General features: G+C 35.2%; 1 protein-coding gene across 2 annotated transcripts; it reads right to left on the reverse strand.

The window, feature by feature from the left end:
• On the reverse strand, positions 1–11,382 carry LOC112758036 (protein SUPPRESSOR OF QUENCHING 1, chloroplastic). Of its 2 annotated transcripts, none has more exons than XM_025806594.3 (28): positions 10,683–11,382; positions 9,973–10,073; positions 9,823–9,879; positions 9,641–9,735; positions 9,205–9,304; positions 8,819–8,877; positions 8,540–8,664; positions 8,089–8,221; positions 7,755–7,842; positions 7,581–7,659; positions 7,144–7,204; positions 6,841–6,916; positions 6,650–6,760; positions 6,338–6,433; positions 5,972–6,094; positions 5,632–5,829; positions 5,390–5,494; positions 5,172–5,236; positions 4,688–4,781; positions 4,413–4,570; positions 3,527–3,576; positions 3,314–3,435; positions 2,954–3,061; positions 2,474–2,566; positions 1,604–1,640; positions 867–1,114; positions 610–759; positions 1–432 (listed from the first exon to the last, which is right to left on the reverse strand). In XM_025806594.3, exons 1-28 carry the CDS (start codon positions 11,077–11,079, stop codon positions 268–270), a joined length of 3,294 nt encoding a protein of 1,097 aa, XP_025662379.1. In that variant the 5' UTR covers positions 11,080–11,382; the 3' UTR covers positions 1–267. The 2 variants fall into 2 exon arrangements, with proteins under 2 accessions (XP_025662379.1, XP_025662380.1); XM_025806595.3 differs by having other exon boundaries at positions 9,823–9,866; positions 10,683–11,325.
• Positions 11,383–14,933: the final 3,551 nt, after the last annotated feature.

Raw genomic sequence — 14,933 nt, forward strand, 5'->3', positions numbered from 1 at the left:
TTGATATATAATAGCGATCACGTGCTGATATATTATAATATATTGATATATAACATGAAAAATAAAAGAGAAAAAAGGGTATTTAAAATGGCTATACAACGAAATACAGTGTAATAGAAGCAGGAAAGACAGAAATAAAAAAGAAAACCTTGATTTTGTGTGAAGAAAGCTCATGACCCCTCAACTCTCGAGCATTTGATTGTTATATATTTTAAGGCAAAAAATGAGCGACAGATAGTGTGTGCTAAATTAACCTGGATTAAGGAGTCACGGGGCAACCGAGGGCAGTAAGAAGTTGTTGGGAGTTTTGGGCTTCACAAGATGAGCAAGAGTGACGTCTGCCTTGTTAGCGCTAGGAACTCCCTCTCGGAAGGGAATCTCAAACAGCAAAGATTGGTACAAACATACTTCATCTTCCTTGCAATAGTAAACCTGCAAAATTAATATATATTATTTCTCATCGAAGATCAATCAGACTGTCCATCACCACAAAAGTTATATGAGGTGATGGATTTATAGTTCTAGCACTAAAGTACACAAACAAGCTGCCATTGCGTCTACCAATATTTCTGGAATTAACATACATGTTCTTGCTTTAAGGAGGCATACCTTGCAATTAATTCTACCCATGGAAGCCGAGTTAGATAACCTCTTAAAGCGAAGCGTTGCTGATCCTTCTGAACTAAGGAATCCGTCCAAAGGATCAATGTTTACAGCATCCGCAGGTTCAGTATCAGCACTAAATCTACTGCGTGCTTCCTGCAATGGAATTTTAGGGGCAGTTGTCAATGACATATCTAACATCTAACGCGTAATGTATGCAAATAGTTGGATTAGTGTTTGAAAGAGAGAAAAATGACGAGCACCTTTGAGAAATGATACTCATTTGGTAATGCAATATCAATATACAAGTTTCCCTCATTTGATGAAATAGGATCAATCATAATACTCATTGTGTCGGCTGATGGTCGTCTTCTGAGGCGTTTCAAAGATCTTGATTTCGGTTTAGGAGGCTGAAATCCTTTAAGCTCTAAAGTATGAAGCAAAAATTCATCACTTTTCAAATCCAGATATCGGATTAAGCTGTTATTTGTATCTGCAATAAATAATCTCCCTGAAAATGAAAACCAAAAATATTTATACACAAGTGAGCATTTTATACCGATTCATTCTAGACAAGAGTAGGTGCACATCCCCAAATTTCATGAACAAGATATGTACTACAAGTAGCGAATATATAATGCCATAGCATGCATGATGAGATGGCAAATATGTACATTACAATTAATGACAACCATTGCCAGGAACAATAATCCAGCAATACTCTGTCACAACAACTAAATAACAGGTCAAGCGATTTCCCATAAAGTAAAACCATTGTCTTTGTGAAAGATGAGGTAAGAAAATCTTGATTCTTCAATATCACATGAATGATCAGTAATCAGGATCAAGAGAAAGTTAGCAAAAGGCTACATTCCATCTGCTAATCCTAACCGTACTTGAATAATTCGTAATTAAGATTTGCTCTCTTCATATATCTACATACACATATGAAGGGCATAATAATAAAGAGTTGGATTAATTGCACCAAAAATCACATTACCATTGTTCCCTTCAACAATTCCTGCCGGTTCAGATAGCTGCAAGAACAGTGATAAATGTATTAACATAGATTGCGAGCTATTATGTACGGAAGAATTCATTAATTTTTCGTGATTCTGCTCATGCTTGTTTGCACGGACATCCAAATTGGGAACATGAAAAACATCTTGATATATCTTGAAAGAGTTATGAGAAGGTTTGTGTAAGTATAAGAAAACAGAACCATGCAAGTATGTGGATGCTATATATAGTTATATCATAAAACATATACGAATTAATAAGACTAGCAAAGTTTATTATGATATTATCTTAGACATCATAGCTTTTACCATTTTCCCCCTTCAGAAAAAAGGCAGGAAATAAGATAACATCCTCAAAGAAATGAATAGAAAAGAAAAACTACAGTAAACCACATAAACAGGATAGAATAAATAACCCAAAACCTGTCGCATAATTTCACTAAGGCATTACTATAACTAAACAACATCAATACCTTCGTGGACTGTGGTGATTCTAAATGTCTATGGTCATTAAACAGCTTAAAGAACAATTAAAAGAATGAGTGCATTTGATATTTTATGGTTGAATGCTGCTTTTCACAAAATTTAATTTATAGTGCTTGAACAGTGATCATACAACCTATGTGCTACATAAGAGTCTACAATATAATTTAAATGATTCTGTTGTTGCCAAAAAACCAAATAGTTAGTTCCACACTTAGGATGTACATGGATGCCTGATGTGAAAGAGAAAAGGATCTAGCAGTGTATCCAGCATTACAACCATTATAAAAGAGGAAATAAATTGTAATTTGTCTGGTTACAACTCGGGGGCTATTTCATAGACAAAAGGCATAGAATATTTTACCAACCTGAGACGTCAAAGCTGTTCCATCCCTGAAACCAGCTTTTCCTGTTCCTGCAATGCTGCTAACTCTTTTACTAGTTGGATCATACTTCTTGATCTGAAATATTGAAAGAAAACAAAGAGAAAGGAAAATAGGAAATTCTGTTATTGAGAGTATTTCTCGAATGCCAGGCCAACCTATTATTGAACTCATGTTTTTTATGTGAGATATAACATTTATGCTTCGAAACCTTCAATAGTAAGTGTAACCACATAGGAAGGTTACTGTAGTTGCTGACAATTGAAAAGCTTAAAATATTGATTCCTAATACCAACATGCATTGAGCGGTCAACAAAAATAATACACCAACAGCGAGAAAAGGGTAAGTATTGGAGGAAACTTCAGCAAGAACTAGGATAAAATAAGAAAATGTTGAAATTTATATTAAAATGTTACTGTTTCCTCTAAGATATAAGCATGCTAAAACCAGACAGAATTATCTACCTTGTGATTGTAGCTATCGGCAATATAAACTTCACCATCTTTTGCACATGTAACCCCCAGTGGATGTTGAAGGAGTACTTCAGAGCCTATTCCATCTTGATCACCAAACTGCAAAAGTTTGAGGTATAAAAGTAGGTTAACAGGAGGAAGGAATTCTAAAAAAGGTTAAAAGGTTAAACTTTTGTGCAGCTGTGCATAAAGATGAAGAACACACGTATCATAAAAAGCCTAAGCTCATCTACAGGAATGTTTTTTTACCTTCTAATAGGCAAATTTAATTTAAGAACAACAACCTGGGGGACCAATTTAAGTTAATGAATATTAAGGCATGTAATTGGCTTATGGAATCACATAAACTACCTTAAACAAATTATCTGGGAAGATTGGGTCACCACCAGCTATCAGATGAGATCCTCCTGTTTTCAGATCAACAACTCGGATAGAACTACTCTCACTATCGGCGACGTAGATCTCCGTTAGATCTTATGAAACAAATTCATGGAGAAGAATTGTTATTATGAATGGCACTTGATGTAAATTTAAGTTCAAGAAAATTTTTCTGCAACATCTTACCTCGAGAGAATGAAAGACCAGAAGGTTGTGCAAATGACGAACTTGTAGGACTATCTCAATCCAAAAAATAAAAGTAAAAGAATTAGAAGTTGTTCAGTGCTTCTAGAAGAAAGACCACCAAACAGAATTCATGAAAATAAACTGCACTAAATACTTTCAAAACCACAATCTAAGGAATCATAAATATAATACCTGTCTTGGCAAAGAGTGAAAAACTAATAATAAAGTCAACACTGACGTTAACATCAGTTAGGTATCCCTTGAAATCCTGACGATGAAAATTTCAGTGATGAGTTTTTCGCATAAAGCTTCTCACCAAAATTTTCACCTCAGTTTTTAAAGGGGGATGAAACTGACCCTTCAATTGTAAATTTCGAGAAAGAAAATCTAAAATTGAGTTTACTTTGTCAATAAATTTTCAGCAAGCCATCACTCACAGCTATGTTCAAGATTTGCAACAATTATTTCTTAGAGTAACAATTTCAACTCGAAAGTTATAAAAAGTGCTCCGCGGAAAAGGGTACACTATCCCCAACATACTACACAAAAATCAAACCAAATTCTGAGGATAAATAAATTATGACATCATATAGATAGTATAGATAAACATAACACATACTCTAGTTCATTCAATCCAAACAATTGATAATGATGGAAAGATCAAATAATCACAGTTAAGATGTTGAATCCATGTCCTAGTTAAGTACAGATGCATTACTGAAGCAGTCAAAGTCAATATACAATTAGATGGAATTCAGCGAGAGAGATATCAAATTTGAACAGAGTTTAATTGTGGAACATCCTAGTATAGCATCAATATATGCATAACAGCTGCAGAGTAATATCTTATATCCTGAGCATCATGCTAGAAGAGTAGAAGTGCTACCTTGATCCATTTAGATTTCTTTCATAACCATCGCCACTAAAGACTTTCGTAATTCCGTCCAATATATTGTGCTCCCAAATCTGATGTTGGCCAGCCATTGCAATATAAATTTTCTCTTCAACTGGATGAAAGCAGACATCCCAAGGGGAATTGAGAAGCTGAGAAAAGTGGGCAAAAGTGAGGAATCTAACCTTGTGGTCTGGTCCATTTTAGATTCTTTCTATCAATAAGTAAATGTCACTCATTCTCAAAATTTATTAATTAACTTGTATTACCTGAGTGTCTCCTTTTCCTCCTCCAATATAATCAGAGCCCTTGGTCCCATTTCCAGCAAGAGTACGCACTTTCTCATTAATGAAATCAATTTCCCTTTAAAACAGATCTAACATATGTTAGACCCAACATTGAAAAAATCTGCTGTTGTTGTAATTGAAAGTAATAAATTGATCCACTACTTATGTGAACACCTAAAACTATGATTCAAAATGAGTGCTTCTCTAAAATGCATTTGTGGGATTAAAAAAAATTGTAATTTTTTTAGGTCACTAAAGTTCCTGAATCTTTTGAGAATGAAACCATGTGTATATTATTAATTTCAAGATTTTGAATCAGATATGACATATAGACATATAGTTCACAAAGCAAGAGTTCCTCTACTGTTCTCTATGACTAAAATTCACCATTTTAACACCAATGATTGCTGTAACATAGATCACGAAGATTACTGTCAGACTATTACTATCTGAATCTATCACATACCTCAAAGCATGGTTTTCAGTATCTGCAACATAAACGATATTTTTCTTTGCATTATAAGCAAGGCCCTAGAAACAAGGAAAGAAAAAGTAATATATCACTATTGAGACTGAGGAAACTGTAGAGTAATCACCATTCTCAGTTCGCCATAAGGATGGCACAACCACTCTAAATCTAAATAACACTTTATCTTGATTTTTATTCCCCCCTAAATTCCATACCTGAGGTCGGTTAAAGGTGGCATCATCAAATGAACCATCCTGCAGACCTTGCTCCCAACTGCTACCAATTTGTACAATGAAGTTCCCATCAAGGTCGGTAACCACCTGAATACATTTTGGGATTTGAGTTGAAGTAGAGAGAGAGAGAGAGAGAGAGAGAGAGAGAGAGAGAGAGAGAGAGAGAGAGAGAGAGAGAGAGAGAGAGAGAGAGAGAGAGAGAGAGAGAGAGAGAGAGCACCCACTATACGGTTATGGTTGCTGTCAGAAATAAAAAGCCTGTTGTTGAGGATATCAATTGCTAGCTTTCCAGGGAACTTCAATGGAGATGCTGAAAGCCGAGGATCATTATCTTTCTCCAAATTCAACATAATTGGTGTATTATCCAACAAATTACGTTTTCCATAAAACATCAGTGCTGCCTCCACAAAATCATCAAGATCCTTTCCAAAACAGGAACAATGCAAAACTTTTTTAAATCACCACACTGTAATAAGCTTAATAGCTATAACAAGAATGACTACAAGTATCAGTATATCTCAAAATTATATTTCATTAATTCAACATATCAATTTGAATCAGTACCTTCTTGTGACCTTCTCCAGCAAGTTGTGCTAGGAGCTTACCATTGGGGCCAACAACAGCAAATGTTGGCCATGAATTTATGCCTAACTTGCGCCAAAGATACATGTCACTATCATTCACAACCTACAAATAAGTCAAAATAGAAATTTGATAGAACAAGTTTTGTTAATCATGTGTTCAGGAGTCCTAAAGCATTAAAATTAACAGTAGTGCAACAATAAAACAAAATAGCAGCAGAATAACCATGATATATCAGTTCTTCATAAGCAGAAGAGGATAAAGACCTGATAATATTTAAAAATGTTAAATTTCAAGTAAAAGAATATGGACTTTGAAATACTAATTGAATTCCAACTTTTGTCGTACCGGATGAGTGATATCATAGCGTAGAACTGCATTACGAATGGCTTCAGAATCTTTCTCATTATCGAACTTCGCAGAATGAACACCCACAACAATGAACTGGATATATAAAGCATACATAAAATTATAACCTCATGTTTTCAATGTCAATAATGACTGGCCACCTTCATACAGAAGAAAACTGAACAAACAGAAAATTTTAAGCTCATATCATGAAGTGCTTTTAAATTGGTCTAGAAAAGTTTTATAAAGCAGAAACGCAAATGCAACATTTTATATCCAAAATATAGAAAAATGAAATTTAAAATAAATTACCGGCATATCTTTGTATTTCTTCTCCAAAAACTCTAGGTCTGGTAAGACATGCATACAGTTTATACAACAATAAGTCCAGAAATCCAGGACAACAACTTTTCCTTTCAGATCCTGTCAAAAGATAGAATCACAATCCAATGAGTTATTGCAAATCTTTTATTTGGATTATAACACAAGCTGAAGAAAGGTACCCTGTGAAATTGTAGTGGAGCTGTATTCAGCCAATCAAGTTTCGATGGAAATTCTGGAACAATCTGAGTGTTTCCCCTTGAACAGTAAAAAGAAATTAACGACAAATATCAAATTAGAACTTCTCATTTACAAGCCACAGTTGCTCACTCATGGGCTAAATGCCAAAACTTTAACATTCAATCTCCACTTCTTTTTCCAAATAAGGAGATTTAAACATTATCTGTGATTAATTGGGATCATATTCTGAATATTCTAAATCAGCAGAAATTGAAAATATAGAGATCCTTATATGCTCTAACTACCTGCTCTCTAGATCAGTTATGTAATTCACAAATTGCTGGACCCTATCATCTCTTGAATCACCTGAGAGCAAAAAGCAATAACTATTCCTCTTAATTCATTTTCAGTATTGATCCAAAAAACACAAAGATTGGGGTTACCCAATAAAATGAGCCAATGCCAACATTTTGACTAAGGATTTAATTTATGCAATAAGTTCTGAGGCTGACTAGTTCTTTGACACGACCATAAAGCTTTTGCACTTATGATTGAAAGGTACATTTGAAACTCATTAGAGATGAGATATTTTACCCTTATCAAACATATTAAAGTTTTGAACTGGGTAGCCTTTTAAGATTTTATAACTATATATAGTGACATCATGCTATAAGATGCAAAAATAGATAAACTGGTGAAAGTCTGTGACATCATCAAATATTCATTTCAAGGCATACATTACCTTCTTTCTGTTCCATGGATGGTTGGGTGACTCCAAACAACAGATTCCATATTGCTTTGGGTGAAGCATATTGCATTGCCTGTGGTATAGCGGTTAAACAGCTAGACATGATTGACTTCCATATCAATTGTATTGTATGTATACCATGTATACTGCTACTCAGTTTAATTGTACCTTCCAGTTACTAATGGTGAAAACAAGGCAAGAGATAGCAATACCAAGACTCCCGAATCTCATTATATCGCGCCGAGAACCCTGTAACCTGCTCATAAATTATTTCTGCACCCTCATGATAATAAATCAACAAAAACTCAGGTTGTTGTACGAAAAAATGAAAATAATTTCATGGTATAAAATTACATATACAGAAAGCCGCAGTTCTTCATATAGGAGAACATCACCAATGATGCTAATTATGCTTATCATACAAACTTATTTTTGAAGAAAATATTTAGATTTCAGAACATATGAATGGAAAGAAAAACCACACAACATAAAACTATATTACCCTTCAGTTGGGAATATTCCCTTGTCACTACCACTGATAGTTTTTCTAGCTCTATCATCTTTTTCAACAACAAGCATAGCAGAGGAAGATTGTGCAGAATCATTTGATGTTTCAGATCCCTGAACCCTCTTATCTGCAATGGCATGTCTACATAAGACCTCAAACAACATAATATCTACACTCTTGAGCAGTATCCAAGAACAATTGTTAGAAAACAGCTAATCCTGAGATGTAATTTGATAAAGCAACAACTATAATATATTAAGTGATTCAACCAGTAATAACACAAAGCATCTTGCAATAAGAGATATTTCTCATACAAGGAACACTCATTCGATGATCACAGTTCTTAAGTTATAGGACAAATGTGGTTTTACCTTTCTACAGCAAAGATGATAATAAGAAATTAAAGGGATAAAAAGTTTTACAACAAACTCCCAAGACTACATACTATATCCAACAGAGCCTCCACTGAGAATGTCATCAAGTGAAATATTTCCTATGTCATCTCGGATGAGTGATGGACCAACAGATTCCAAAGCCTCATCTGACAACGTAGTTCTAACAGCTATGCATCTGCAAACAATAAACATGACAATATATATAAATTTCACTTCTTAAAAAGAATATAACCATAACAGTGATTTTGAAGTCTAGAAATTAGTTTGACTTGATAGGTTCACGTCTTCATGCAGCAATTAAAAAAAAATATACATTGGTCAGTACATACCTCATTTGTGCAGTTTTAGCAGCCTGAACTCCAGCTAGTGCATCTTCTATAACTACACACTGGGAAAAGGTTTAAGCATATCAACTAATTCTATATTGATAAAACCTTTCAGTAAAGCTTAATTGATGTATACAGTCAGTACTCATGAGACTCGGTGAACTAAAATGACAGGCTACCTAGTACCTACTTAGGTATTCCAGATGCATTTCCACAGACCCTAATAATAGTTCTAGGGTTATGCTTGTCAATTGTTATCTATATATTTTCGGTATCCTAATTTACAACAATAAAACAAAGCCACCCTACAAAATCTATGAACAAACAAATATGCAGCATGAATATCTAACGACAAGCTCAATTAATCTAGTAATGTTAGTAGCAAATACCTCACTGGGAGGCACATCCAATATTTTTGATGCAGCTAAGAAAATATCAGGAGCAGGTTTCAAATTCTCAAAAGCATCTGCAGACACAATTGCATCAAACCTGAAAGAATAAATACTGGTTTTCAATAAGGGCATCATGGATATGGAAGTGCATGTTAATATTGAAGTCACGTTGATGAAGCCTAGCATGAAATCAGACGAAAATGTAGGCAGTTTGTACTTCGTTTAAATTAAACACAGAATTTGGCATATAATATCCTATGGACTTGCGTTGTATCTCAGATTATTATGGTTTGATGCTTCAGTGCATAAAAAATTGAAGAAATTAAGAGCAAATTTTGAAAAAGAAAAATATTCCATACTTTTGATTATTAATAACAATTAAAGGGTAATATCTCCAAATGTATTCATCAAGTTGTTTGGAATTTTGACTTACATTGACAATGGCAAACCAGCAGCAGCTAGATTAGCATCAACCTTTATGCGATCAGCACTAGATGCAACAGCCACCTTAATGCCTTTGCTTTTACACTGTTATATGTCCGTGTGTCCTTTCTTAGTTGATTGATGAATCAGCAACGCAATCAAAACATGGTGATTGTGATTTGTTTTACATACCTGAGAAATAAGTTCACTGGCACCAGGAAATCCTATTCCGGAATCTGGTTTGGCATACTGAGATAAGTACAAGTCTTTAGGCAATAACAACATTAACATGTAGAGTAAAAGAAATAAAAAGCTGCATCTAGTGAGATATAAATGGTTTACCTTATCCAAATATATTTCGAAGAATCTCTTTTTTGCAGCTTCGGTATCAAATCCTTTAACTCCCTTAACAGAGGCAACACCTCCCAGAAAGTTTGCTTCTCCTTTCATGTTCAAAGAAGTCATGAATAATACAAATGATTAGAATTCAAATAACCAACTCATTTTCAACAAATGGTGTCTGGCAGATAACATCATTATATGTCTGCATGTATTCATTTCAATCTTTGTCCCTTTTTAAGGTGTAAACAAGAAAGAACCACAACAAACCGAAATACAAAGAGTAACTTAAACGGCATTAGCATGAATGAAGATTGGTAATTCCCGTGGAGACAAAGAATATGCATTAAATTAGCTAGTCAACATCCATGCTTAGCTAATCACTACTGAGTCCCATATTCTCATCGTTAAGCACGTTTATATGATACAAATTGACTGTCCTATCAAACACAAAGTAGCTCGGAATGAAGTCACCAAATGATCTCCATGCAGCCAAAAACTGAATCACTTACTAAGAAGTTTCAAAAAAAAAATAATAATAATAATAAAATAAAAAATAAAAAAAGATGAAAAATCTAGACAGTAATCCAAATTATTATAAGCAGTTATAGCAAATTAGGAACCATTCCCAGCCTGAGAGCACATGTTCTACCGGAAAGCGGAGATTGAGCCAGAGAGTTTAAATCAACAGAAAACAGAATTAGGAAGAGTACCTGTTCCCATGAATGGGACGAAGTCATCGACGGTGACTTGGACGCCCATCTCGGCGAAGACATCAACAGCGGCTCTTCTAGAAGGTTCCTCGCTGTTGCAGAGCACACCATCCATGTCAAACAACACCGCAGAGACCTTTCCCCACTCTCCTCCTCCAGCTCCACTAGTCGCGGCAACATCCTTCTCTTCGACTTTGACGCAAGCTTTCACAGCAAAAGTAAACCGTGGAGTCAAAAGAAGGCAGTTGGAATTCGATCGGCAACGGAGGACTCGAGAATAGAAGGAAGACGAAGAAGAAGGTGTGAGTGGTCTGATAGTAGAGTTGGAGAAGACGACGTTGGTTGTGGCGGTTGGTGTGCGAGATAGAGAGTAGGCAGCTGTTTCGAATAATGCCATCGCAACTGAATTCAGTTACGGCGGGAAGAGTTTGTTGGGAATGTCATGCAATGAAGAGTGGGTGATCGGATGGTGTGGTGCAGTGTCGGGAAATTGCGAGTGTCAGGTAACGGAATTTTCGCGGGTACCTTATCCACTTCTTGACCACAATATTTTGTTTTGCTTTTTCTAATTTTAATTTTTATCTTTTTGGGTGGAAGTCATGCTCCTGTTGCTCCATTAGCTGCGTGGCTGAAATCTAAAGTCAAGACCGGTCCACAAGGAAAGGAGCCAAATATATGTATGAATCATCCATAGGAAGATGGCAAAAACAACCTTTCTTTTTAGTTATTTATTTGTTCATAATGAAAAAATATATTTTAAAAAATATATATTATTAATAAAAGTATAAATTATAAATAAAATTAAAGATAACAAAAGAAATAATTATATTAATAATTTTAATTAATACTAATTTAAATAGCATTGAATTTTTAAATTTATATAAAATAATTTTTTTAAAATCTCAATTTTAAAAGAAGTTTTATTCAAAAAAATTTAAAAATAAATAAAAGTTACTAGACTAAAAATGGAATAATTAGTCATAAGAATTAGTATATTACAATATAAATCTTTAAAAATTAGAAAAAAATATTAAAAAATAAAAAAATTATAAAAAAGGAAACTCAACTAGTAAAAAATTATTAAATTTACAAAATAAAAATATTTTAAAATAATAATAAATAAAAGTAAAAAATAATATTATAACATTTATAAAAAAATAATAAAAAATAAAATAATCTTCTAATAAAATTTGTGTTAAAAATTTAAATTTTAAATAAATTAAAAAATTGGTATTTCGGATGTTGGTGATCTATCGTTTAGGGTTTAGGGTTATATCGATGAGTTGTTTGATTGAAGGAGTTATATGTCGGCTTGAGTTTTTTTTTTTTTTGTGACGTGTCGGCTTGAGTTGAACACCACCTGTGAGAACACCTGCAAAAATGCTCCGACTTTTAAATCAAAAACAGTCTTAATAATATAATAAAAAATAGTAAAAAGTAAGTAAAAAACAGATAATTCTCCTGTGTATTATTTTAGTTGTTTATACAGAATGAGAGTCTGTTGTGGTATTTTTGAATTACGCCGAGATCCTCAGTGAGTTCCGTGCAATTTGCTATGTAAATTATTTTTATTGAGTCATGATTGTTATTTGACTTGGAACTTATGTGTTCGAGCCTATCATTTCTATTGTCGAGGTATAATGTACATATCAATTGTCTGTGTGTGTCAACGGCTTTGCCTCTGTTCTAATTGTTTTTTGTTTGGTTTTTGTGATTTTGCCTGGATCTTTTGTTATCTTTTTAGTAGCTTTCATGTTAGTTGTTTCATCTACCTCTTCTTCGTAGCCTTCTTATGTTTCTTCTATATCTAAACTTGTTTTCCTTTCTTGCTTATTTTCCATTTGTATTGCTAGGCCCTACTCCATCCTTTCTAAGCCTTCTTTGTCTTTGAATAATTATCCAAGACCCAAAATTGTCCTCTTGAATCATGACTTGTTTGCAAAGATCTTTTGCTATTGTTGTAGCTTCCTTTCTTCCTTCTGTTTTTTCAGCATCTTCTTGTGCGTCCTTTTCTCCATTTCTGGTTGTATAATTGTATCTTCTCTGGTGCCTTCATCTTTGTTGGTGGCTTTTAGCTTTTCTTTTTAGATTAGGCAGTTTTTTTGTTCGTGATTAATTCTTCCACATGTGAACACAAATTTAGTGAATACCATTATATTTCCTAGCGGCTCAAGTCACTTTTCTATTGTTTTTAAGAAATTAATTAGGGTTTAGGGTTTAGGATTTAGGGTTTATTTATGTTATATTTTATTAAAATTAAAATTACTATAAAAAAATTTTAAAATGTTAAATTATAAAAGCTCACAATAAAGAGGTATATATATATTATCAAAAAAAATATAATTTAAAAAATAATGATAATAACATTATTCTAATTCAAAAAGAGTATATATAAACCAAAATACATATTAGTTATTGTTACGTGGTGGGTAACCGGAGACTAATGGGCCGGATGGCGTTGGTTGGCCCAAACGTGTGAAGGAGGTGGCTGTCGAGTGGACCTGGTACTCGGTGTTCCTCCGTCCGACTTGTACGTGAGAAAGAATGGGGGGTGGTACCTGCAAAGACACTCCAATGCCTAAGTTAGCAAGAGTGTGAGCAGGTTAGAGAGTATATTGGAACTTGGTGATACCTGAATGGTGTCAGTGTATTTATAGTGGTGAACCAATAACCACCGCTGAAGTAGTGCCACATTTTTAGGTGGATAACCGTTCCCATATCTTAGGGAGGTTAAGATATGACTCTATGAAGTGGTTAGAGAGTTTCTAGGGGCAGTTACTCACTCGAATGAGTGTTATCTGCCAGCTGGCTCTCGTATCCGACTTCTTTGGAGCAGGTCGTGTTCAGTACCGACTTCTGGGGATGAAGGCTGGTACTGGGTGAGGGCCAACCCTTTGGGTTGGGCCTTTTTGCTTGGATCCTGGACCTTAATTTTTGGGCCAGGGTATGAACAGTGTCCCTACTCGAGCCCAATTTCCTTTTAGGATTTGGGTTCGAGTATTCAATTCGGGGTCGTAGCCGATTTGCAAGAGGACCGACGTGATGGTTTAAGAACCGACGTGATTTTTCTTGACCTTTCGGTTCTGTCAGTTACGTCTAATCAAGCGTCGTGTCCGTTAGGGGTGTGCGTGGGGATTTAATGGCCTTGGTAACGGTGCATCTTCATTAATGATAGCCCCAGTTTTACCATTATGCCCCTAATGTTCTTATAAATACTTTCCCTCTCTTTCGTTGTTTCGTTTCTGCAATCTTTCAAATTTCCCTTGCATTTGTTCGTGCTGCATTCTTGCGTTTCGAAGGTTTTTACTTCCTCCAGTCTTGATTTCAGACTTAAAGGTTAGCTTTTTTCCCTTTCTGTAACATGCTTTCTATTTTCGTGCCTTTATTTTGTAGGTAGGCTGGTTTGTAGGCTTTAGTTCCGTACTCCCTCCCTTTAGAGACCGTGTGTTGATTTTCCTTTTCTTTTTTTAGGTTTCTTGTCACCCTTTTTAAGAAAAGAAAATGGCTTCCGTAGATGTTCTTTCTCAGTGGGTTGATGTCACGGTTCTAGGGGAGGAGCCTTCAGTCGATACCGAGTTTATCACCCACCTTCGTACTCATCATAGAATTTGTACTTCTGAAGAGGATGAGCCGAAGTACGAGTTGGTAGTCCCGGGTCCAGAAGACCGGGTTTGCTTCGGGAGGGCCGACGAGGCGGCCCCTCATTTCTTTTTTATGTATGAGAGTATGGTCACCCGTTTGGGCGTTTTTCTTCCATTTTCAGAGTTTGAAATGTCTGTGTTACGTCATTGCCGGGTTGCTCCCACCCAGCTTCACCCCAACTCTTGGGGTTTTTTGAAAATTTACCAATTTATCAGCCAGGCTTTAGAGTTCCCGACTTCTCTGAGGATTTTCTTCTATCTCTTCCACATGACCAAGCCCTTCAGTGGGTTAAATAATAAGCAACAGTGGGTGTCCTTCCAGGCCATACAAGGTCGGAGGCTTTTTACCCTTTTTGACGAATCCTTTCACGATTTCAAAAACTATTTTTTCAAAGTTCAAGCAGTAGAGGGTCACCACCCCTTTTTCCTGGATGACAATTCTTCCCCCCGATTTCCTTTATACTGGTTGGAAGCCTCCCCTTGTGAAAAATATGGCCTTGACGACCTGGATGAGGTGGAGGCGGCCATTGTGGGGTTTCTCCGAGAAGTGTGGGGGAGGGCCCCATACTTGGATACTAAAAAATTTCTCCAGGGGTCGCCGGCCTTTGTC

This window comes from Arachis hypogaea, chromosome 16 (genome assembly GCF_003086295.3).
Source record: "Arachis hypogaea cultivar Tifrunner chromosome 16, arahy.Tifrunner.gnm2.J5K5, whole genome shotgun sequence".
Classification (NCBI taxonomy): domain Eukaryota; kingdom Viridiplantae; phylum Streptophyta; class Magnoliopsida; order Fabales; family Fabaceae; genus Arachis; species Arachis hypogaea.